At 39.7% G+C, this 26,037-nt stretch overlaps 2 protein-coding genes and 1 pseudogene across 7 annotated transcripts; all 3 read right to left on the bottom strand.

Moving 5' to 3' along the window:
- Positions 1–5,417: 5,417 nt before the first annotated feature.
- On the bottom strand, positions 5,418–6,796 carry LOC108961136 (annotated as a pseudogene).
- Positions 5,427–14,697, bottom strand: LOC104452554 (pentatricopeptide repeat-containing protein At1g01970). 6 transcript variants are annotated; one of them, XM_010067010.3, is made up of 6 exons: positions 14,111–14,697; positions 12,834–13,646; positions 9,266–10,809; positions 8,902–9,018; positions 8,530–8,604; positions 5,427–6,969 (listed from the first exon to the last, which is right to left on the bottom strand). In XM_010067010.3, the coding sequence occupies exons 1-2, from the start codon at positions 14,585–14,587 to the stop codon at positions 12,855–12,857; spliced, it is 1,269 nt and encodes a 422-aa protein (XP_010065312.2). In that variant the 5' UTR covers positions 14,588–14,697; the 3' UTR covers positions 5,427–6,969; positions 8,530–8,604; positions 8,902–9,018; positions 9,266–10,809; positions 12,834–12,854. The 6 variants fall into 6 exon arrangements, with proteins under 6 accessions (XP_010065312.2, XP_010065314.2, XP_039172838.1 ...); XM_010067012.3 differs by having other exon boundaries at positions 9,266–9,353; positions 14,111–14,696; XM_010067011.3 differs by having other exon boundaries at positions 5,432–6,969; positions 9,266–9,353; positions 10,676–13,646; positions 14,111–14,696.
- A 1,038-nt stretch (positions 14,698–15,735) lies between these two features.
- Positions 15,736–20,068, bottom strand: LOC104452552 (leucine-rich repeat receptor-like serine/threonine-protein kinase BAM1). Its single transcript, XM_010067007.3, has 2 exons — positions 17,153–20,068; positions 15,736–16,258 (listed from the first exon to the last, which is right to left on the bottom strand). The coding sequence occupies exons 1-2, from the start codon at positions 19,725–19,727 to the stop codon at positions 15,861–15,863; spliced, it is 2,973 nt and encodes a 990-aa protein (XP_010065309.2). The 5' UTR covers positions 19,728–20,068; the 3' UTR covers positions 15,736–15,860.
- Positions 20,069–26,037: the final 5,969 nt, after the last annotated feature.

The following is a 26,037-nucleotide window of genomic DNA, read 5'->3' as shown; positions in this document are numbered from 1 at the left end:
TAGATTTTTGCTAACAATTTATTGTTTTTTTGTAGCCTGGGAGAAGTTCAGAAGTTCTTATCTCAGGCCCAACTCAAGAATCGACGGCTGCACCAACAAAAAGAAGAAAACATCAACATCAATCGTGCCAAAAAAAAATAAGAGAAAGAACCCAGCTCGAGCTCGAGCTCCAGCTCCAGCTCCATCTCCAGCTCCAGCTCCAGCTCCTTTTGATTCAATTCGGCCTATGACATTTGCAGCTCCATCTGAGTCAGTGGATACTGAGAAGGTTGAAGAAGAAGTTGCACGTCCAGTTAGAAAGAGTGCCAGAATTATGAATCAAGTGAAAGGCCCATCGAAAGGAGGACGAACGGGGGTGTCGTGCATATTGATTGATGAGATGAGATGTGATAGGATTTGTGGAGCTTAGGAGTAAAAACAGTTATGTAAACGATGATGTTGTCATGCATATAGAAAGTCTATGCATCGATGGTTATCTTTTTTTTTTTCTTTAGTTTGTCATTCATTGATGTTGTCGACTCGACTCACACTTGATGAAATATCAATGAAATGAATGTTGTCGACTCAGACTTGATGATATTAATATCAATGAAATGATCTTGCGCCGCTTGTCAATTTATGTTGTTGTTTATCATGGATTCTGGCTTTTACTTGTTGCTGCCGCTGTTGGTGTTCTGTGGTGATAGCCGGAGGCCTTTGGTGTATCTAGTGATGGTGGATGGTGATGTTTGGTGGTAGGTGGTAGTCGTTTGTTGGTGGGGTGCTAATGTCGTGGCTGGGGTGCTGGTGTGGCGATGGTGATGCCCGGTGATTATTGGTTTGTGGTGGGGGTTATAGGCTTAAGCAGCCTGCACCTACACACTGGTACAAGTGTGCGCTTGCACATCTTACACCATGTGTACTGGTGCAAACTAGTGCAAGCCGAGCCTTGCACTAGTATCTTAGGCAAAGAACACCACCAGCATGGTGGTGGCCGGAGCGCCTAGTGTGTAGTGTGGATAGTGGTGATGGTTGGTGGTGTCGCCGGTGCCTGGTGGTCGGCGCAATTTTTACAGTAAAACCGACAAAAAAATTGGCACTTAACCGATCCTATTCTAAAAAAACTTGGCACTTAACTGTTCACTTTTAACTACAAGTGACACTTAACCGATCACTTTAACAATAACTTGACACTAAAGTGATCCTTTTTCATCGCGACTAGCACTTACGTGATTACCGAATACAACTTATGGCACTCGGGTAATGACTCATGTTTGTCTTGTGTATATGTCGGTCCGCATCAAAACAAAGAACATGATTCTGCATTGCAAAACAGAGAAGATGATTCTGCATCAAAACAGAGAAGATGATGGTAAACTTATGGCAAGTCCATACCACAAAGACAAACGACAACAAAGCAACAATGATCTTGTTCCACAACACAAACTTCTTCGCATCTTTCAAAAAGAAAAAACCCAACGTTTAATCCGTAACAACACCATTTTTAACTATGGCAGTCGCAGAAACTTTTCTCATTCTCAAGTACTTTACATTTCATCATAAAGTACAATAGACAACAAAACAACACCATAATACACGCTTGGTAACACTTTCGTTCAATCTTCATCATTGGGACTTCATTCTTGAAAGGTTTAGTTGAAGATGCTTGAGCGTGCATTGACACTTCATTCTTCGAAAGTTTCACCGAAGACACTTGAGCTTGCATTGAGTCAACATCGTCCAAGTCGTCCACGAACACAGATGAAGATTGCTGTCTTTTATGAAGTAGATCCAATATCACCTCCGTGGCTCCTCGAGAACTTCTCATCAATCCATTTGAAGTATTTGCACTTCGACGCTTCTTTATATCGGGCGCATCCATAAAATCTTCTCCCAGATTGATTTGAGTCCACGATGTTCTTCTTGGACTCGGTAACCCACAAAAACAGAAACGCTGGCCTTCTCCTTCGCTTCGATGAGAGGAAATTGAGGCGCCGCTGCGAGTCCCGCTCTCCATTTCCAAGATTCGACGAAGGAATTTTGGGCAAATGAAAATTAGGGTTCGAGACTTCAATTCGAGCACTTCAATAGGGATTTTGGCCGATTTAGGGTTTTAGATTTGGGGCATTTGGGGAGACGACGTCGTTTTTGGAAGATTTGGGGCTTTTATTATGGAGACGACGTCGTTTGGTGATCGAGCGCCGACTCAGCTCTCCGGCGAGCCACGTTGGCAAAAATAGTAATAAAATAGTGCCACGTATGATTTCCGGCAAGGGTCGCCGGAGGTGGCACTTAAGTGTCCCACTTGAAAAAAAAAGTGGCACTTAAGTGTACCGTTTGGAAGTTATGGCACTTAAGTGTCCCGGCGTGCCAAGTTATGGCACTTGTGGTGTTCTTCTGCCCTTTTACTAATGTCAATTTAATCAGCCGAGCATCACATTGGGGCAAAGACATTATAATCCCGAGTGACTCTAATTAAGATGATGATCCGTCTAGAATAATTATTCGTTTTCCTATCATAGTGAACTTCGGAATAGACAAAAGTAGTTGCTAGAAGGAGCAAAATAAGGCCAATTTCATCCCCCCCCCGCCCCCTTCCTTTTCTATCTTTGCACTTTTTACATAAATTGCCTTGTATATTCTGAAATTTGATTTCCTTAGTAATTTTTGTTGACTAATCGAGTAAAAGAAGCTACAACCAAAACGTTGTGTTTTTTTCCCCATAAAATAGACGTTAAATGATGCCTCCGGCTTCATTGACCACATAAGGTCATCAAATAAAGCTACACTGATTTGGCTTCATCTATTAACTAGAATTGCCTGTCATTTTTACCTCCTCATTTTAGGGGTTTTCTAGATGAAGCCTGTCAAGGCCAACTGATGCGACGTACGCATACCAAACACCCAAAACACACGCGGACAAAATTGAAATTTTCTCAAACTCGAAATTTTGGCTGAGAACAGCAAATGGATGATGGCTTCCACGTCTGCCTCTGGTTACTTTTCATTTGATTTGGAGGAGCTTTTGGGGTGAGTCATTTCTGGGACTTGGAACTTTCTACCTTAATTGTCATTTTTGGGACTTTAGTGTCAGAAGAAGCTTTAATGGAAAGAGGGGTTATGATGCTTGCACCCCCGTATGATCCAGAGACCATAAGCACGTCCCTTCTGGAGGGTCCCTTAACAAACCCTTTGAGAAATCAAGTAATTGCTGCTTGAATTTTTATTTTTATTTTTTTTTGGGTCGAAAAGAAAGGGTACATTGAGTTATTACTTCCCGTCTTTTTTTTTTAGTATGAAAAAAGTCATAAAAAAAAACCTCCCAAGTTTACCCATTATAATATATTTTATCCTAAAACTATTTTTTATGACACCAAAAACCTTAAACTTGCACCAATGTGACACATTTATCACAAATTTTTTCTATGACACCAAAATCCCATATTATGCCCATGTGACACATTTATCCTTAATTTTTTTTTCGATGAGACCAAATTTTTGAATTAAATATATCACACAGGCACAAGTTTAAAAACAAGAAGTTTTAAGTAGTCCATGATAAGAAGGCGCTCCTCCTAGTCCCACTTGAAGTGATCTGATCTGTAGACCCGCTTATAAGAGCTTCCACAAGATCAGCATGGTCGGACTCATATAGGAAAAAGTTCCCATATCTATGTCTTCGCTCGGAGTTGCAAGTCGGAACACTTAAAGTATGGCAAAGCCCGTAACAATTAGACCAGCATGATCTCTACAAATGCTAGTTATGGTGCCGTCCCCAGCGGAACCCTGGTCTGTGACGTGATAAAGGTGGGCACTTTCCTTGTTTATGATGCATGAGAGTTCCATTTTCTATAATTTGCTTGCAGGAAATATGATGATTCCAGAGTCATTGCAGAATATTTGCTCTAGCTCGAAACACAGAGTCATTGTGGGATATCCAACGGTTGAATATTTGCTTTGGCTTTGGCGTAGTGTAGTTTCCATTCCCCATCAAGAACTGTAACTTCAAAGAATTTTTACTTGGCCATGTTCCCAATTTTCTTGTAAAAATGTATTTCGGATCTTCTCAATCTTTTGAATTATCAGCGATTCAGCAATGTATTATTGGAAGCCTCGAGGATTTATAGCTAAGTTTAGCTATTTTCTGTTGATTGCCTGATGAGTGATAATTAATGAAGTTGAGTTCTCTATCCATTTTTGCTTAGAGAACTAGAGAGTTCTTTTGGACAGAACGTCCGCCACATACACAAAAAAAAAGTAGAAACTTCAAGCAACTAATGCAGGAGTGGATGGCAATATTGTAGTAGAGTCAATCCCGAACATGTGATTGGGAAATTAGTTACAATGCAATGATGGGAAAATGTGAAGATCTTCTCGTTGCTGGAGTTATAGATCCATGCAAGGTTTCATCTTGCACGCTACAAAGCGCAGTCTCCATTGCAGGGACAATCCTGACTACCCAAGCGATATTGATGGAGAAAACAAAGACGCCTAGGCCACCTGTTCCACTTGTGCCCAGGACAACACCTTAAAAACGAATGAGCGGATGCTTCATTGCTCAAGATAAATACCAAGTCAGAGCTCTCCATATATACATCTGTGCTTCATGGATGCGTGCTTTTCCAAATGAAGATTGGTATGAGATGTTTCAGGGAACTGGAGAGGTGTAATCTCACTAATCTGGCTGGTCTTCAAGATCCGCAGTCATGATTGAAGAAACTGAGGTTGGATATCGAAAGCCAGATAGTTTCTCTGAAATGCTTAATGGTAGTCACATTTCTACAATCAGAGGAACATGTGAAAAGCTCTGTCAAATAAATATTGTTCAAAAAAGTGTTCTTCAGCCAATGCTCTCCAGTGTCTTATAATTTTGTACTTTCTTTTAATGCCTTGTACTGTGAAGATAGTTGTTGCGCTATTTTCATCCAAAAAAGATAATCCTCATGAGTCTGATACCCTCATAAGAAGCTTTAGCAGCATCACAAGCATTGAGGAAGGTGCATTGGTGGCTAGTGAAATCCGCAAGCATCATTCCCATGGCTTGCCTACTAGTGACACGTGATGAACGCATTTGTTTTCACTCACGTTGTCGTCATTGCCATTTTGCAAAGTAATGTAAGGGGTATGTCATCAGTTGCATCAGATGAATAATCAAAAGGGGAAAAGATCAAATGAAACAGGTTTCTCTAGGATTAGTGCTCCACAGAGCTTTACTTATTTCTGGATTGTAGGTGATGACGCTGGATTTCGATTGCCATTTGTCACCATTAGCCAGAGTCATCGATTTCGACTTCTGTTTTCATTCCCAAATTGTCAAAGGACTAGTGATAGCGGGAAGATGTTCCCATCTTCTCCTGAACGAACTCTCTGCTAAGCCAGAAGGAACGAGGAGACTGACTAGATTGGTGCTGCTATGTCATAGTAGAGAGTTTATTTGTAACCCGGGAAACCGCATCTAACCGACGTCCATTCATCAATCACAGTGCCGCAAGATACAAAAATGAAAAAGGATTCAAAAGCCACTGTGATCTTATGAGTACAGAAAAGATATACAAGTAAAATGTGGGTTTCAAACAGCACATCAAGTCGCTCTCTCCTTGTTCTCAAGCAACCCTCTGTATGTAAATCATCATGGTAGGGGCAGATTGAATTTGTTGTTGAATGTCAGATCCAGATGCCTTCATTCCTTCATTTATAGCTCGAACATGATTGAGTTTCAGTGACGTTCTAGAGTTAATCAAATGAATTGTGCCAGCAGCCTACCAATAATAACCTTAGGAGCACACCCCATCTTTGAAATGGTGAAAATGATTCATATCCTGAACGAGGATCTCTCTCTTTGTATACAGGGAAATGAATTTCGTCAAAGAGTGCCAGTCTTCACACAACCGTAAGTTCTTGGTAATCCATATCATCTCCCCTTAGTGCTGTCGATGAGTCCAAAGGCCATGGCTAGTTTTTCACTGTGCCCCAACAAAATGCGTTCCTTCTTACATCGAGACTGTGATGCACATTTCCAGTTTGTGGCATGTGGCCGTCTTCCTTTATCTCCATTGACAACTTCAGCAATAAGGAATGAAGCTGCTCAATCTGTGGATTCAATTCATTGACTGAAACAAAGGGATATATCCTCCTTTTGACTTCAATCCAACTGCAACCGGGGACCTTTTGCAGTCTCCAAGCTTCTAAAGTTCCTTCACTCTTCTCACCTCATCCCACATCTTGGCCTCCGTTTAGATGTTGGCTAGGAGAACAAAATTCACAGCATTTGTGGGTTCGAGCTCAAAAAACCTTGTGCTCGCTCTTTCTGCAGCTCAACATTGCAATGAATCCTGCACGATCCAAGGAGCAATCCCCAAACTTTAGGACCTAATTTAATCCATGTGTCTTCTATAATTTAGGCTGCTTCATGCAATCTATTTGCCCTGCCAAGAAGATCTGCCGCATTAGGGAAAATCCTATGTTCCCTTACCATCAAGTTGAACGACATCCTCCTGTCCTCGAAAAACCCTGCATGACAGCAGGCTCCTAAAATACTTATGAAGGATATGGGTCTTGGCAAGATTCCACTGATGATGATCTTGTTGGAAACCTGAATTGCCTTCTCTCCAAACCCATGAACCCCGTAACTTGAGATCAAAGAATTCCAGGAAACTAAATCCCACTCATCCATCTTATAAAAAACTACTTGTGCTCAGTCGAGCTCACCGCATCTTGCAATCATTGTCACCAGGGCACTAATGACTGGCAAGATTGACTGTAGATCTCTTCACGGAACATATCCGTGAATCAACCTACCCTGCTCCAATGCAGCAAGAAACTAAACTTCATCTGCTCTTCATCATGCTCGAAATTAAACTTCGTCTGCTCTTCGTCATGCTCCTGATGTGTTGCATTTCGAATGTCATTCTTTTCTCATTATTGATCTCTTTGGATCGTCCAGAACTCAAGTGATCCTTTTCCCTTGATCTAGATCTCCTTGTGCGACCCCTACCAATGATGAGGAAAATCAGATGGAGATGCAACTTAACAGACTATAGATGTCGTAAGGTCGCAACTTAACAGACTATAGATGTCGTAAAGTTGCAACTTAACAGACTGTAGATGTCGTAAAGTCAAAAAATGAAAAAACCACCAACTACTCATCACAAGGTGAAATTAGGAAATCACAGCCAGATTGACTACTAAACCGAAGCTAGCTAGCACAAGGAATAATATGGGTCCATTCATTTAAATCATAATAATAGTGGAGATCACATCTGTTTTGAAGCTCTTCCCCAAAATTTTCATATGATTATCTGTTTTATCCTAGAAGTATCTTCATTTGAAGCTTTGGCAGCTTTACAAAAAGCATGTATAATCAATTTAATTTCTTAAGTGGCTGTAAGTTGAAAGAAAAAAAAAGCCCTAAGATGTCGATGGATATCTGACAACTAGACAACATGGCATTGGTCAGAGAAAAAGTACATACGTCCCAGGCTCCTAATAATAGTGAAAAAGGAGTGACAAATGCCATTTCATTTGATTCCAGTTGCTCTAGTATATTTGTTTCACTAGACAGCTGAATTGATATAATTCTGTAATAAACATCGGTTATGCCACTGAGGCATTGAGATTGCTCTTGTTTGCCGAGCTACCAAATTCCCATCTTCCTCCTGCACTTACCCATGTCTCAATTTCTTAAGTCCTAAAGGTTTAATGACCAGTAGTGTCAATAACATGTAGTACTGCAAAACCATGGAAATCTCAGCTATCATACTCGTGTGCTAGCATTAGTCTAAAAGGTTCATCACCCACGCAAATCATCAACACTAAAGATTTGACAGAAATATACGTAAACCCACAAAAGAACTAACAAAAGAACTAAGGACCTATTTTCTTCTATCCGTTATAAAATTATGAGGGATTTAGTGCGGACATCAATACAGATTTACGTGATCTGGAGATTTGTACGCAAACATTTTATTGCAAGAGTTGTACTTGTAGTAAGTTACACCTCTGGAGATTTTAGTATTTCTGTTGACTTTTAAGTATTTAAAAATGGCTTATTTAGAGAGAGAAATTTGAGGCATTTGAGAGTCCACAGTCTAATTTTGTTGATGAAAATAATAGATGGTTAAAGGTTTTAATTTTTGATTCTATGGGTTACTGAAAAACCACTTTTCTTAGTAAGGGCTTTTCCAATGTATACCCCAGATACAGCCAAGAGAAAACAAACCTCTTTGAATCAAAGCTGATGTTCTTGCTAGAGTTTATCTGTCAACCCACATTTGCTCGATAGATTTTCCAGAGAATAACCAAATAAAGCAACCATCTTACTGACCCAGTACTTAGGAGGTGATTTATCCCAGTTATCCCACTCATTATCACCACCCTGATTGCGGAAACAGTGAATGAAATTGCAAGCAGTTTCATGGGAACATGTATGTCACATATCAAAAATAGGAGCCTAATTCAGAATTGGTAATTAATAACAATCATTGACATCCCAGAGAAAAAACAATATATGGAAAAACATGACAGCAACTAAAAACACAAAAATTGCCATACCTTGAACCTCGACTTCATGCACTCTCTACAGATGGCAACTTTCCAACTTGTAACATTGACAAATTCACATTTTACCTGTTTAAAAAAGAACATCCAACTCAATTAACCCCCAATCAAGAAAAAGATGATATGGTAAAGAGGATAGTTATGGGAACAGGACAGCACATAGAGACTACTAAAGTGCTATTCACACCTACTGGAAAGACTACTAGAGCTTTCATCCAAAATAGTCACAAACTAGAAATCCTTGCTAAATGTTAATATCGCAATTAATTGCAGATTCGAAGGAATTTAGCACGGAACTGGATGCTTTTTCCCTTCCCTTCTTGTTTGATTACTATCTTAGACACGTCTAACTAGGGAATGAAATACCTGTTTACCAGCAAAGAATCGGCCATCGATAGAATTATAAACCAGCATAGCTGAATCCATGGACTTGTAATGTACATAAACATTTCCCCTCAAATGGAATGAACCATTTTTACAAACCTGAGATAAGAATTGGATTTGTGAATCTGAGATTGCATAGAAACATACACAACACCAGGATCCAGGCTTCCACAAGACAAATCTACAATTCAGAAAGCTTGAAAGAGAAATGCAGAAAAACCCATTGAAAAGCCAGAGAGAATATAAATAAAGGATTCTACCCTCAAAGTTCATAACCACCTTGATAAAAAGCCAATATCAAGACCTGCAAATTGGAAAATTAACGGCTGTGAACTGATTTTATTACCTTGAAATTCACAATTTCCCCAGACTTGAACTCTGTATGAATATCCTCGTAAAACTCCTCAAATGAGCATTCCACCTCTGTCTGTGTACTGAAAAGGGTAAAAAAAAGGTAATTATAAATTGGTTAGATCATCCTAAGAGATACGTTAACAATAGTAGAAGTTGTAAGCCTCAAGGTCAACTGTAGGAAGAGTGGATTGCTTATAATTGAGAAACAGTGGAGCCCTTTAGATAATCTGCTTGGATTTGCACTTCTGAGCAAAATTACAAGTCCTCAGTTTCCGATTCTCTAATACTTCAAAAAGATTTGCAGGATCAGAAAGAGGTAGGATATGGAAAATGTGGTCCTTAAGAGCCATATTCCTGCCTATTGTATATTTCTCCATCTTGATGCTAGTGGATAATGATTGAGGACCATTCTATGGGTACTAATAGGGTAACAAGAATAATCACTTTAAACAAAGCCTGGCAACTAGAGACACCCTAACTGCTTGGCGTCTGGAAAACTAATGCTAGCGTCTCAGCAGCAAGAGTAATTGCTTCAAATGAACCTGGCAGATTCAGATCCAAAGATTCATTTCGGGAAAAATCATGCTGGTATCGGTCATTATTACAGAAAATGAGAACCTAGGTGGATAATCATCAAAAGACATGGAAGAGAAGTGATAATGACAGTTCTGGTCATTGGAAGATCAAATATCACTTCCTCTTCAATGTATTGAAAGACTTCCACCATGCAAATACAGGAGAAAACTCTGGAATAGCTGGAGTAAATTGTGCGTTCAGTAGCTAACACCTTGCCTCCTACTTGAAGAATTTATAGTCAGAACCATCTCAGAGTATTCCAAGAGACATGAAGGACAGCTTTACACATATAGGATCAAGCAGCAGCTAAGTAGTTTGTTCACCAGAACAAACTACACATGACTCAACTACACAGGCTTTTTCCATGCAATAAATATACTCATGTTAGCAGCATATTTATATCAGATGTATTCTTTTCAGTCATTAATCTCTGGAATCAGAAAATGCATGAGCATTTACACTGGGAGAATGCCAATCCCTAGAGTGATGAAGAGGTATTCAGACATTGTATCCGACTTCTACAGAGGCTCTTCACAATGTGAATTTTAGACAGCTGTACTGATATTTATCACCTTCAAAAATTAAATAGAGACAATATCATCTAGGCAACAAATACCAATTACATGAAGAACTAGAAAAAAGCCAGCATGATGTTTTAAAACTAAGAAACAATCACCCATGCTGGAATAAAAGATAAACCCTACAAGTGAAAAGAGTAAGAAAAAGTAGGACAACCTAGTCACTGTACAATAGTGTTGATTCATTATTTAGATTCCATATTTTTCTCAAAGATCAAAATAACCAATGGTTTTTTCTTCCAACACACCTATCTCGAAGAACAGAACAGGTCAGCTGCAAAACCATGCATTAGAAGGTATGGCTGTCTGCAAGCTGACACCTCAGCAGCAATAGCTCTTACCAGAAGAACAATTCCAGCATCCCATTGCACCCGCCTAAAAACTACTGAAGCGTTAAGGAGCAATGAAATAGAAAAACTTACATTGAAAGTTGATCTCCATTACCCAAAAGACTATGAGAAGATTAATAACCAATCAACAAATTCAGTTTGAAAAACAGAATTAGCCATGGTATTCACCAATCGAAACAAATGTTTCAACTATCACATTTTAATTCATTGTGCCCGACCAGTTCACTTATTGCCAAAGATGAGTCAGAAGGCATTGAGGCTGCAAGATCAATCCTCTAATTGATATGTCGGCATATAGATTACTCTAGGTTGACAATGATCAACAGGTGGAGCAATCTTGAAAAAATGATTTTACAGAATCCAAGAAAAAGAGAGAATCATTTATCAGAAGTTGCGTTAAAATATGTATCTAATGATGATCAACAAAAATGCATGGAAGTGCAGCTACAACGACACAATCATATTTGAATGTACAAATATATACAGACTCAGATAAGCATGATATGCAACAGATAAAGCTTTAAAATGTCATCGACAACTAATAGACTTTCCTAATATCAAATCATCTGTGCCTTTCGAAAATTTGAGAAGGATAAACACTTCCACCTAATGGTAGCTAAGATAAGGTATATATCCTATCCCACTTTATTCCGGGCTATAAACATGGCTTCTTTTCATGCCATAATGAAGTTAAAAAAAAAAAAAAATCACATGATTAAAAAGAAAAATGATAAAAAAAAATTCAAGAAATCGAAATTTCATTAAATCCAGGATCTGAAAGCCAAATTGATCTACATATACAGTGATATCCCATCCAGACACTTAATTGCTATTTACAGAATCTAATTCCATTGATAATGCTGGTATTTACTATTGCTTATAATGATCAACCAGTAAAGATGTTTCAACAATTCATTCACTTGAAAGCACAGTTCCCTGGATATGCAGACATAATAGAGCAAACAATACTAGAGTAAAACAACCAATACCAAGAAGCCCTCTTGGGCATAAATAACTTATAAAGCATTAAAAAAGAACTACAAAGACCAAAAGGAATTCCCAAGCAAAGCCCATAATTGTCTACTCTCCTACAGCAGAAAGGAGATCATTGTGAAAGAACACTTTTCAGCTAAATGACAAATAGATGCCGACATATCAGCCGATATGCAATAGTTCTTATAATGAAATGTACCATCAAAAGATAAATGATTGATCGTTTGTGAAATAAAAATTCTAGACCTTAAAAAATATGAGAAGAGAAAAGGCATGAACAGGTGTCAAATATGGTAGTGGTTCATGGCAGTGTAAGATGCTCCATAAGTAAACATCATCACTCACGGATATCATAACTTGTCAGAGCTGTATGGTTCTCTCTACAAGTTAACGAAGATAATGTAAAATATGGGAAATCAACATGGAATGCTAAAAAGAAAATAACCCACTTTTGCCACAAAAGGACTCAACTAATAAGAATTAATTACATCTTTCACATCACATGGAATTCCATTGAAATCACTATTTTCAGGAGCCAGACATAAAATCACTGATAGCTGAATTTTTCCAGTCAAAACCATTACAACCCAGACAGTTCAAGAAATCCATGAGAAATCAGTTAAAAAACTCGTTGAAAAGCGGGGGTAAAATATGATTTGCTGATGAAAAAATACAAACAGCAATTCAGGGTTTACATACAATAGACCTTGCACAGGAAAAAAATTAAAAAATTCTCCAAGACAATTAGGAAAAAAAGAGCCACACATTTATCACTAGGTTGATAGGGAAAGGAACTACACAACCCTGAAGCCAAAGCAAATATTCAAACAATGGACATTTCATCTCTAAGAGTCTGAACATAGTCGACTTGTCTCCAAGAGCAGATGCTTACTAAAAAGCAAAGCCTCTATTTGCCAGTAAAAAACAACTGCCCAATTTGTAGAAACTTCGGAAACAATTAACATGATGGCAGAAACAGAATAAAGCTTGCATTTCTAAGAAATATTACTTTCCTGACAACTGTCATCGTACAAAGGAAATGACTTTCTTTTCTGCCACTAACCAGGATGATGCCTCAATTAATCTAGGAAGTGCACAGTCCATGATTGGTTTCGTTAGCTGCATACTCTCTCAAGACGAGCTCCACTTGTTCCACCACCCCAAGTCTATGGAGCCATCCAGCAAGTCTTTCAGATGCTTCTTTTCCAATTACAATACCATCTCTCTCCAAATCTATCAGAAAGTCCAGTGCTTTGTTTATTTTGTTCTCTCTTTCATACGAGTGCAGAACAAGGGCCACGCATTTATCACTAAGTTCAATACCAGCCTTCCTCATATTCTCAAAGGCAAAGAGGGCCTTGTCACTTTGTCCTGTAGCTGCATAGGCATTTATAAGTAGCCCGCCTAGCCTTGCGTCTGGAATAATCCCCGCAAATTGAGTAGCATCGAAAATCCTCTGAGCTCCTTCGGCATCGCCAATCATGGAATACTCTCTCAACAGTGCCTTATAAACTTCACTTCCAGCAAAGATCTCTAGTTCATCCATTTCTCTCAGTAAAATCTCTCCCTGTTCAAGCATTCCAGCTCTAATGTAGGCCATGACCATTGAGCCATAAGACCTTTTATCCACTGGCAATCCAAGCAGCTTGATTTCTTCAAATGTTTTGCTCGCCAGCTCAAAATGCCCAGCCTTGCTGTACATATCAACCATAGCAGTCAAGGTAACCTGATCACAGATCAAGCCTCTTTGCTTCATTGCTAGAAGAGCATTTTCCGCATCTTGAATTTGGTTTTGCTTTCCATACCAATGGATTAGTTTTGTATAGTCACGAACATTAGCTTCGAAAGATTCTTCTAATAGAGCAAGTTCCGCCACCTAGAAACAGTTTCGAGGATTCATGAGTTGCATTTAAGATTTTCTTCATCATTGCGTAAATCAAATTAACAAAGCATGAGGACCCCCACCATTCAAGAATTGTGATGCGAACAATTTCAAACACATCCACAAATCAGAGCATCTCAAAAACTCACAGCCATCCAGCACTCTCTTCAATATTGTCAAGAAGAAACTCTCATTCCTCACACAAGCTAACAATCACTAGCTTGCTAGATTTCGACAGCTCATTTTCCAGGAGACCGTGCACAAAATTCTAATATAATTGTGGAGACAAATTTAGCTCTTTCCAACAGCAAAAGCTAGATGTAAATGCGAAAATTCGAACTTATCAAAACAGCATGAAAACCTTTCAACTCATGCTCTTCCAACAGACACAGACGCTGCATCATAGCTCAAATAGAATAGCTAGCAAACAACCGATGAAATCAAACGAGGGCAGGTACCTCGAGATGAGCAGGATGATTCAGGTTCCTCAATTCCTTGAGAACCGCGAGCCAGTCGGCTCTAGTGGGCTTCATGATCTTCACCCAAGCAGCCAAAACATCCGACAAGCTCGCCCTCTGAGGATCGAAACATATGATTTGCCTCATCAACGCCTTGCACCTTTTCCCCATCTTAAAAGGAAGCTTGGATATGGCGATCCTCTGCTCCTCGGTAGCACGACGCCCCACCTCGGCCCACTTGAACCTGGGCCTACCCTCTTCAGGGTTCTCAGCTTTCGCGGCGTTTTCGCCGCCGGCCGGCGAAGAAAACAGGGGCGAAGCAAGAGAGCGAGCGCCCTTGTCACGATGAGTTTGAACAAGAATGTGAACCGAAGACGGCGAGTTTCGCCGCCGGACGATCGTGGGTCGCCGCCATTCTTGAGGGCGGAGGTTCGACACCAGATTGAGCGAAGAGCTTGGCGCTGCTGCGGCCGACATGGAAGCTCTGCAGCTTGAGCTCCGGCGGGGTGGGAGATGAAATGATGAACGGAAGGAGATGAAGATGGGGACGGTTTATCCAATCTTTTCTTGTTTTCTGGGGCTGATTTGAGAATCGAGATGAGTTGGTTTCCTTCAAATTTTGGACCCCAATTATTATATTTTTTCCCAATTCAGTCCTTTCATTTTTATTTTTTATTTTTGGTCAGACCCAATTTACAATCCTTGAAGAAAATATTTTCAGGCATAAAAGCACGCCAGCAGCACATGGCTTCAAAAAATACTAAGAGATGTCACATAGAATGTTTCTCGTCATATTCAAATTGCACTAAAAAAAAAAAAATTAGAACTCAATTATATTTATTATAAATTTAATGAGGTGAATTACGTTTTAATTATAAGTTTTAACAAGATAAAAAAATAATTTTATCAATGATCATTGCTGATGCTATATGTGCACTATGGCGAAATATTTGGTACCATCTCACAATTCCTGGCTGTAAATCAAAAAAATAAATTTTTAACTAGTAGATAAAAGTTCCGTATGATCTAAAGAAGTTATTAAATCGATGATGGTCCACATATTTTTGGAGTTGACCATTGACGTCCCTTGTGGTGTTCTTTTAGAAGCTCATCCTCAGACGGTTTATACATGACCCTGCTCTTCCCATATCCACTAAAGTTGAAGAGATTATGACTGATTCTACATGGTCTTTTCCTGGGGTTTGATAAGATGATTTTGGGGATTACATAGGCTGCCATTTGATGCCACTCTTTCTGGAGGGCGAAGTCCTATGTACAACTCCTGTTTCAACTTTCTGGTACATAGATCATTCCTAGGGGTGTCAAGGGGTCGGGCCAGGTCGGGCGGGGCTGTTGCCGGCCTCATTTCGAAATGAGATGACTAAGGTGGATTGGCGCAGATTGATATGGTTTGCTCTTACTAGGATCTGCTCTGATCTCTTGAACGGGTCATTCTTGAATGAACCTCCCCACTTTTGACAGGATTTAGAGATGGTTTCCTGCTCCTACTTCTCTCCTTTGCTTCCTTTTGCTAGTAACGTGATGAGTCTTGAGCACATCTTTTCATTTGCTAAGCTTGGTTTCTATTGATAGAACTCCTGCACATTGGGATTGTGATGGATCTATTGGAAAAATTAAAGAAACATAGACTTTGATTTTGTTACTCATAGATAGTGTCGAGAGCTCACACACTTTGTTATATATAAGATCCCACATTCACACTCTAAATTAGATGAGCAGATGTTTCTTTTTAGCCGGTGAAGTTCTTGGCAAAGGCTGAGGAAGAAGAAGTAGAAGAAGAGGAGGAGGAGGAGTAGTGCTCCGGCGGCGGGTGGCGGGGGAACTCCGAGAGCATCTGAACCACCTCCCTCATCGTGGGACGCTCGGTGCTATTCTCCTGAACGCACAGCATGGCGACGAAGAACACGTGCGTGGCCTCGTCCTTGGGCACGAGGCTCAGCCGTGGGTCCACCACGCGCGTCGCCTCCTCCCTCCGCCAGTTGGTGGTGGCTATCTTCGTCCACTGGACGATGTCGACCCCGTCCCCGAAGTCGCCCACAGGCCGCCGCCCGGTCAGGAGCTCTAGGAGCACGACCCCGAAGCTGTACACGTCGCTCTTCTCATCCACCCGTAAGGTGTATGCATACTCTGCAATAAGACAAACGAAATTTCCGTTATGAAATACGCTCGGCTAGTGACCATGAAGCATTGGTCGGTACACGATTTTAATGTTGTTTTACGTTGTGCTTTGTTTTCTTGGAAGCTTTCAACGTCATGAATGATGATAATCATGTCAAATAAGCAGGTTGTCAAAGACCCACTCGATTTTGAGTGGGTCTAAGATGGAAAGCGCTCGTTTTGGATAAGCTTTTTGCTAGTCCTGCCAAAGCGAATCAACATGAATTGGCACGCATTGATGTTACTTTAATCTTTTGTCATGAACTGCATGATTATAGTTAAAGAAGCCGCGCCCCACTGAGCAATAAAGCAAAACGGAGTCAATTCATTCAAGACAAAAGCAAAAATAAATAAATAAATAAATAAGCAAAAGGAGCCAAAAGAACAAAATTTGAGAAAAGGGCATAAAGGAGGCAGCGGGGAGTGCGTCTGGTCAGAAATGGACCCGAGGAAATATCCCTCTTTACGTAATTTCTAGAGGATTTAGTTGGATTGCGCATGTCTGTTTGCTTTCACTGTACTCAGTGCTCTGTTTAACGTTGGAGAAAAGTCAAGTACCTAAGTTGACCCACCTAGATTCCAATTTACAAGAATTTGACTGGACCATGGACCCCACTCTAAGTACTACCACTGAGTGAAGATTTTGAGGGACTATGTTGTTGTGAGTGACATTTCCAATTTCCTTCCTTCTTGAACATACCAGAAATGTTGCATAGAATTCAGAAACTCAAGAATTAAACCATGTTAGAGAGTTTGGGTTAGAGAATTGTTCTGATGGTCTTAATGTGGTTAATGTGTGAAAGTGAATACGCTAGTGACTTGCCAACCAAAGAATGATAATGAGAGATTTTAAGCGTGGCATACCAGGGGCAATGTAGCCATAGGACCCCGCGATCACCGACATGCACTCCGACCCTCCGCTGTCCACCAAGAACTTGGCCAGCCCGAAGTCAGCGACGTGCGCCTCATAGCTCGAGTTCAGCAGAATGTTGTTCGACTTCACGTCTCGGTGAAGGATCAGGGGGCAGCAATCGTGGTGCAGGTAGCACAAGCCTTTGGCAGCTTCGACCGCGATCTTGTACCTCAAGTTCCATCCCAGGAATGCGCCTTTCTTGCCGTGCAGCACCCCACCTAGGCTCCCGTTTTTCATGTATTCATAGACGAGGAGATTGGTTTCTTTGTTTGAGCAGAATGCCAGGAGCCTAACGATGTTCCTATGCCGGATGTTGCCAAGCGTTTGGATTTCCGCTCGGAAGCCACGGTCATGGCTATTCGTGCCGAATCCTAGGAGTTTCTTGACTGCGATCTCTGTGCCGTCTGGCATTTTCCCATGGTAGACGATCCCAGCTCCACCTCTCCCTATCTCATTGCCGTCTTTGACGCATTCCAGGATGTCTTGGACTGAGAACTCGAGTTTCTGAAATGTCGTCATCTTCCACGAGCCGGCACCGGCCTTTCTTTTAAATGACCTGGCTTTGATTATGGCCACTGTGGTGAAAGCTAAGGAGCATAATAGTAGGCCGACTGCGAACATTAACTTGAAAGTGAAATGAATTCTGGAGGATGTGCTCGTGAATGTGGTGAGATTGCACTTGATGTCTAGGACAGAACCACAGAGCCCTGGATTGCCCACGAAGGAAGAGGAGTTGAACAAGGCAAATTGCCCAGATTCGGGTATTTTACCCGAGAAATAGTTGAAAGAGAAGTCTGCAATCGTGAGGCTCTGCATTGTACTGATCTTTTCGGGTATGCTCTGGTTTAAGTGGTTCCTAGAGATGTTCAAGTAACTGAGGATAGGAATCTTGGAAATTGTGAGCGGGATCGGACCGGAGAGGTTGTTCTGGCTGATGTCTAGGTAGGTGAGATGGTAACAGTTCCCAATATCCGGTGGAATCTCACCTGAAAAGAAATTCTGCCTCAAATCGAGCTTAGCCACCTGCCTCAAGTCCCCTGTAAATGCCGGGAGCGGACCTGAAAATTGATTCCCACTGATGCGCAGGATTTGGAGGTTAGAAAAGTTTGAGAGCGAAGACGGAAGAGGACCCGAAAGGAGATTGTTTGATAGGTTGAGCTCATTTAACATCGCAGGCTTCGACGACCGGTTGACATTCTCTGGCAAAGCTCCTGACAGGTAGTTGTTCTGCAATTCCATTAGTTTGAGCTGAGGCAAGTAAATGAAGCCGTTCGGAATGCTTCCATTTAAGTAGTTCTGCCCCAACCTCACCTTAACCAGGCTATGGCATGAACCTAGAGCTTCCGGGATCGGCCCAAAGAGGAAATTGTTGAACAGGATCAAGATCTTGAGCTGGTTGGGTGAGCACAAATCCCGAGGGATCATTCCAGTGAGCTTGTTGGTGGACAAATCTAGATACTGAAGCTTTCCATTCCTGCCGAGATCCTCAGGAATCACACCTGTGAAGTTGTTCGTCCATAGGGCTAGAGTTTCCAGGCTTGGGAGGTCTGCAAGGAACTGAGGAATCGACCCGTGTAGCTTGTTTAAGAAGAGGTTGACAAGTTTCAGCTTCTGGAGACTCGCGACTTCAAATGGTATCTCTCCAGTGAGCAAATTGACAGAGAGATCAAGATTCACCAAGCTTGTCAAGTTGCCGACTTGCTTTGGGATTGGACCAGAGAGAAAATTGAATTGTAGATACAATGTGTGTAGCTTCTTTAAATTCCCCAACTCAGGCGGTATCACGCCTTCCAATCCACACGAGGAAAGATCCATGTGAACAAGATTTATCAGACTGCCAAATTCTCTAGGAATGCCTCCTTCAAAGACATTGTAGTAGCCCAAGTAAATCTCTCTGAGCTCTGTCAAATTTCCCAACTCGCTCGGTAATTTTCCATTCAGCCCATTCCCCGCAACCGACAAGTACTCCAGAGCCGCTAATTCCCCGTAACTTTTTGGGATTTCCCCCTGAAAGTAGTTGCCTCCAAGGCTCAAGTATCTGATCTTCTTCAAGTCAATAACACCCGTTGGCAACAAACCCGTGAAGTTGTTATCATATGCATCGAACACTTTCAAATTTGTGATACTAGAGTAGTTCCAGTCCAAGCTCCCACTAAACAGGTTGTTGGAGATGTTCAGGAACTTCAAACTACTCAAGTTGGCGATCACGATTGTGCCGCTGAAATTGTTCCCAGCGAGTGAGAGCTCGACAAGGCTATGGAGCCTTGAAACAAGAGGAGAGACAGAGCCGCCCAGATTCAAATCCGTCAGCTCAAGCGAAACCACGCGTCCCCTTGAGCATCTAATCCCATACCATAAGCAAACTGAGCTCGAGTTTGCAGAACTCCAAGTGATTAAAGCTGGTTCGGGGGACTGGAATCCTTGCTTCAGCGCAAGTAGGACATCAACATCACTGACAGAAGAAGATGAACCAGGAATTACAGTGCACAGAAGTACAACCCCCAGAACAATGAATAGGACCCTCATTGATTCTCAAAGAAAATGTTGCTTTCAAACATAGACCACTAGTGTTTAGACAAAGCAATTGTATGTTGCTGGGTTTGAGGAGAAGGATAGGGGAATGACATGACACAAAGTAGCTTCAGATGGGTGTGTGTGAGCAAAGCATAAAAATCTGACCTTTATTGGATCAACTGGTTCTCTCTATCTCTCTTACTTTGGCTTGTCTATCCCTCAAGCTTCTTTAGACAGAGGTTGAAGGAAGCAAAAATGGAGCTGCTGGCTGAATTGAAGGTGAAACGAGAGAAAACATAGAGTGAGATGATAGATTGGGCATGGAAAAAGAAAAAGGCAGTTTGGACATCATAAATTTAAAGTAGAGAGAGCATTGCCATTCTAGCTTTTGCTAAAGGTGGTGTCTTTATTCCTTTGAATGGGACAAGGGATAATGCACTTTGCAACTTTGATGCACCTGACACTTTTATTTCCCAACGACCCTTTAAAAGCGTTCAGTCCCACGTCAAGAACACTGGGAACTCCTAGTCCCGGAGCAAGAAGATGCTTTCACTGATGGCAGCCAACACCGCATGATGCCATGCTTTTTCCTTTTCCTTTAATTTTCAGTGATTCACACAAGGAAGTTGATTTTGGAATAAATAAATAAATAAATAGAAACATGATAAAGGGTTTTTTTTTTTTTTTTTTTTTTTTTTTAAGAGGATTTGTCCAAGCTTAAGCCAAGGTTCAATTAGTAAATCAAACTGCATTGGAAGGCAACGGACAAAGGGATCAAATTTGACGACCCAGTTGCAAGAACTATACAAGTTAAGTATTAAATGCAGCTTCATCCCATGAGGATTACAACAATCTTAATGGTTACTCAACATATAATTTACCCCTCAAAAAAAAAAAATATAACTTACTTTACTCGAGAAAATCATTTTAGTTATGAATGAAAATAATTATAGATCAGACATAGACTAAAACTGGTACAAAGTTTGAAAAAAAAAATGAGAGAAGGGAGATGTTTTGAGCATATGCTTGTGATTAAGTCATTTGTTGCACGACTACAGTCTCTTGCATCATCAATAGTTAATCACCATTCATGAGAATGTCTGGTGCTTCAATTTGGTGACTTGGACGACAAATTCATCAATAGTAATGAATAAAAGTGTAGAACTTTATATATCATCAATGTCTCTTTAACCATATATATACACAGAAAATCATTTCATTTTACCAAAAAAAAAATCACATGTGTTGTACTATTAACACTACCTATTAGAAAATCAACGTATAAATAATAATGATAATTTGTTATAAAGTTATTATTGTTAGTCCAAACCTTTTTTTTTTAATTTGGGTCTGGCAAACAGCGTGCATGGAGAACCATGATTTTACATGGAGTACAATTGGGACATCCACATTCATGATTCATCCTCCATGTCATGGGACCATGCATCATGGCAGGCGACATATGAGTACGAGAAGTGCAAGTAGGAATCGATTGTATGTACTCATGAACGGAATTGGCATTGCCTGTCAAGTGATAAATTTGACTCTAAGCAAGTCGTATCACATTCTAAACCTCCCGTAGAGGAGACCAGGTGGTGAAACATTTTACTTTTCAAGCGGTCAACGGGTCGACTTGACTTCTTCTTTTTTTCGTCGGGTTTGATGCTCACCAAATTTAGTTCACCTCCTCGGATCAAAAGTGGGTCATTCATTTTGGGACTAGGAAATACTTTCTTGTATTCAAGAGACCGAGTACCGAAACGGGTACCGAAACATTTAACTTTTCAAGCAATTAATGGGTCAACTTGACATGTTTGGTCAGGCTTGATATCCACCAGATTCAGTCCACCTTCTTTGATCAAAAGCCGGTCATTCACATTAAGACCAAAGATGCCTTCTTGTGCTAGGAGACCAAGGCTGGAACATTTTACTTTTCGAGCGGCCAATGGGTCCGCATTGACATTTCTTGTCGGGTTTGATATCCACTAAATTTAGTCCACATCCTCCGTATCGAAAGGAGGTCGTTCCCATCATGAATAGGGAATGCTTCCTTGTGTTATGATCTCAAGTTACTCGGTCTCATCTTAATTTTTACTTCATTTTCGAGCTTAAATTTTGAGACAGCATATCTTCTTTCTCGATGGCCCAATTAAAATTGGCAATAACCAACTCTTTGATATCTCCCTACCTCTTTGTAAATATCTCAAAACAGAAGTCAAACTTACATCAAGTTTTATGTCTCAAAACGTCTATTCATGTATTACAACATGTCTATACAATGGAATAATTTCGCAAAAATATAATGTTCTTCTTGCCTTTTTTGGCCGCCCAAATTCTCGAATGACTTGAGATCGATTGGCTCCCAACTCCAGTGATTTAACTGGTAATTAAGAGATGATCATTATCATATCAGTACGGGAGAATCTCCACCTATTTTTCCTTGTATCAGGGAAGGACACTGAAAAAGACGGGTTTTTCCTTCCCTCAACAGGACAAGACACAGCTTCTAGCTTTTTAAAACTAATATATATTTATCCGAGTAGACATTTCCTTTTAGCTTTAGCAAAAGAAAGAAGTGGTCTCAAAGGTAGTGCCGGGAAAAGAAAAAGCTGGGTATGCATGCATCTTTGCTTTTGATCACCCACTTACAGCTCCAATCCTGAGAAAAGCTTAATGGAAACAACTCCATGCATGGCCTGTCGTTCTTGGAGAAAAATGATTGGAATTGGAGTTCTTTGTAAGATTGTTTTTCTCAAAAACAGTATTTTGTGTGCAAATTCTCATGATAATTTTGCGCTTCAATATAAATTACCTAAAGTAAGCACTATAACTCATTTATAATACTTGGTAGCTTGATTGAATCAAGCCCTGCAATTTTGCAATATCCTTGTTGAATGGCCTAATCTCCCTGATCGGACCCCGTAATAAAATTGGAATTGTGATTCTAAAATTTAGTAGGTAAATTATGTCAATACAGTTTGCTATGTCATATAATTAAAAATAGTAACCTGATTGCTTATTCTAGCAAAACCACCCCAAAGAGAAATCGTTAAACATTGGTTATTTGAGGCAGACCAATCAATACTTGTTCACTAATCTTTCTTGCCTTGGCGACAGTGAAAAGCTATTTTGTCTCAACTCATTTTGGTAATTAGATTAAACTAATGAAATCAATTAGCCATGATCGGCCCTATCATAAGTCACTTCTTTCGAGACTACTTCATTTATCATGATCAGTTCGTACCGCCATATTAGCTATGAAATAAGACTATACAACTTAATTTCGCTCTCACCAGAAGATCATATAGAAATTCTTGCCTCTTGGGTAGACACGCATGCTTTACGCAGACAAGACATCACCAATCATGGGCATTCCACACATTGGGTCAATCGACCCATGTTTTAGTGGGCCAGTCCATTTATGCTTTTTTGGGTCAAAAAGCCCATTTGAGTTACTTAAGTTAAAATTAGAAAGCGTAAAAGCCATCTCGCATATTAATTTCTTGAGTCCAGCCAGTAAAAAATTTCAATCCAAGAAGAGAGATGTTAGATTCTTTTTAGATCATAAGAGACAATTGTCCCATTTTAATTTTTTATCAAATAACAAAATTGTCTGACCAAAAAATAAAATAAAATAGAAATATGGGCCGGAGGCCCATCTCTTCGTGGAGTGGATTATGGAGGATTGTTCATTCTATCACACTTTATTTTCGGATTTTCTATAAAAAAAAAATAAAAATTGATGGGGTGTATATTCGGAAAACTTTCCTATATCCATGCCTTCAGTTCGAGGATTGCAAGTTATAAATATCATTATATGTAAACTTAACTAAAATTAAAATGGGTGATGTCCATATTTGTTACCCATCAATCAAAAACACGATTAAATGAAACATGATGCATGTTTAAAACATCTAAATCTAATTATATTAAAAGAAATTCAAATGCAATTTTGATCTCAAAAATCTATCAGAAATTTCCGAGTAGTCCAAAATAAAGTATGCTTCTCCAGTCAGGTCAAATGTAAACTTCCATTCCGAAGTCGAAGAACTCACAATGTCCTTGGCAGGATGACCCAAAAGGCATGTGCCAAGTAGGAATGGAACATGAAACCTCGCTCTTCTTGAGGTGCCATGTCTTTGTCAATCTACCTAAACGATAGTTTGGGTTATCATGTGTATTATTTACTAGCAATTAACCTCGAAAGCGATTTCAACTTCAATAATTATTAAAAAAAAATTCCATAAAAATTCATGAGCATTATTAAAAGAAGAATTATGATCCTACACCATGAGACAAGGGACCAAACCCTATTGTCAAGTTGTCGGTATACCTAGAAGTTCATTCTTATCACTTTCTAATTTTGAAATTAGTTACTTATTACGTTACACAAGCCGAGTTCATTTTGCAGAATAAACACAATGTTCAACCCTCTATCCTTTTCCGTTAAAGCATTTACATTTCTTGTCACAGACAACATGTGTACTCTTTCGCTATATTATTAATTAAGAGTGCGTTTGACAACGATTCTATTCTCATGAATAATTTTATTATCATAAATAACTTTTTTCTGATTCTATTCCCAATAATAATTTATGAGCAAAAAAATGTGTTTGGTAACTATTCAAAATTTTATTCTCGGGATAGAAATGTGTTTGATAGGATTTTTAAATTTTTAAATTTTTAAAATATTTTAATTTTTTAATAATTTTTAATATTTTTCTCTTTTTCTTTTTTTTTTTTCCTCCTTCTTTGTAGCCGATCGTCGACCATGCTAAGCGAGGTCAACGACAAACTCACGGAGCCTCACAAGGCTCAGGCGAGCCTTAGCCTCACCAGATTTAGGCTAGACCAAGCCACTGGTGAGGCTCAACGTCGCCTAGGTAGCGCAAGGCTAAGCCTTGCCCAACCACAGCGAGGGTCAAGCGGACAAGCCTCGCTATGGCCCGACATCATTGGGGCAGGCAACACTCCAATGAGGTTGTTGACCCTCGTCTAGTTAGTCACTAGCCATGGCCGAACTGACAACTAGCCAAAAAGAAGAAGAAGACAAGGAAAGACAAGAAGAGAAAAGAAAAAAATTAGATTTGATTCTAAAAAAAAAAAAAATCGGGAATAAGCAGCAATTTTTTTCTATTTCTTGATTATGTTTCAAATTTATACTCAAGAACAAAAAAATTGATTTTTATTTCGAGAATAAAAGATTTACCAAATGGATTTTTGTTCTTTTTTTGCTTCTAGAAAAAAAAAACATAATCAGTTATTCCCATGAGTATTATCAAATAGATCCTAAGCTTCAAGAATTCTAGGAACTAAGCATTCCTAGTTAAATCTAATAAATTCAATTGAAATTTTAAGTTAATGATTGATTGGTCAACTAGTATTCGTAGGAGAGTCAAGTAATCTCATAACCTAGGACCAACCATGCTTAATCGAAAGTCAAATAATTCATTTGGTATGTACGGCAAAACAACCCCCAATCTTTTAGCCACCTTCTCCGGACCAAATTCCATAACGACAAACATCACTTGATAAGCGATGATTAACGTGATATCATCTTGAAATCGTTAATTCCCTGAACAATGAGCTTAACCTAAGTCTCAGACAAGAACCCCCCCAAAAAAAAAAGAAAAAAAAAAAAGAGGACAATAATTGTGAGAAAGAAACTAAAGAAAATAGGTAAATAATTACGTGATCGTACACAAGCCTCACCTATCCACCTTCTTTTATAATGTCTTTTTTCACGTGCCCGTTTTCTTTCTTGCAACTAATCATATCATTTCTGATAGTGCATAGCTGGAAAAACAAAAGAAATAAAAAGTACCCAACGTTGATTCCCCTCCCGGGGGCGGAATAGCAACCAAAATAAACAAATAAATAAATAAATCTGTAAATTCCTAATTTACTATACTAGATTGTGAGTTATGACACGGCCTTTTGTAGAGGCCCATTGAATAAGAAATATATTAATGCCACTAATTCACCCTTAATTAAACAAATGTTTATGTAGATCGCAGAGAGCCCTTAAAATCTTCAGTTTAGCTTGAAGCTGAATGCTATTTGGCCATATTAGCTTTGCCTTTCTATTTTCCTCATTTCTTTTTTATGCCTTTTGATGCAATAGGGAGAGAGTAGATTATTGGGCAGTGTTTGATTCTGCCACATATCTTATGATTATACCCTAGTGATTATGCCGGATTTGGATTCGATAGCCACTAATGGCCCTAACCAGCCCTACATTCCAAAAAGATCATAATAAATAAGTTTCACAGCATAGTGATCATGATTCATTTCAGCTCACAACGTACTGTAACTATGTTTA

Source organism: Eucalyptus grandis, chromosome 7, assembly GCF_016545825.1.
Source record: "Eucalyptus grandis isolate ANBG69807.140 chromosome 7, ASM1654582v1, whole genome shotgun sequence".
Lineage (NCBI taxonomy): Eukaryota > Viridiplantae > Streptophyta > Magnoliopsida > Myrtales > Myrtaceae > Eucalyptus > Eucalyptus grandis.
Note: the sequence above shows the minus strand (reverse complement) of the source record. Positions and strands in the feature narration are given on the sequence as shown.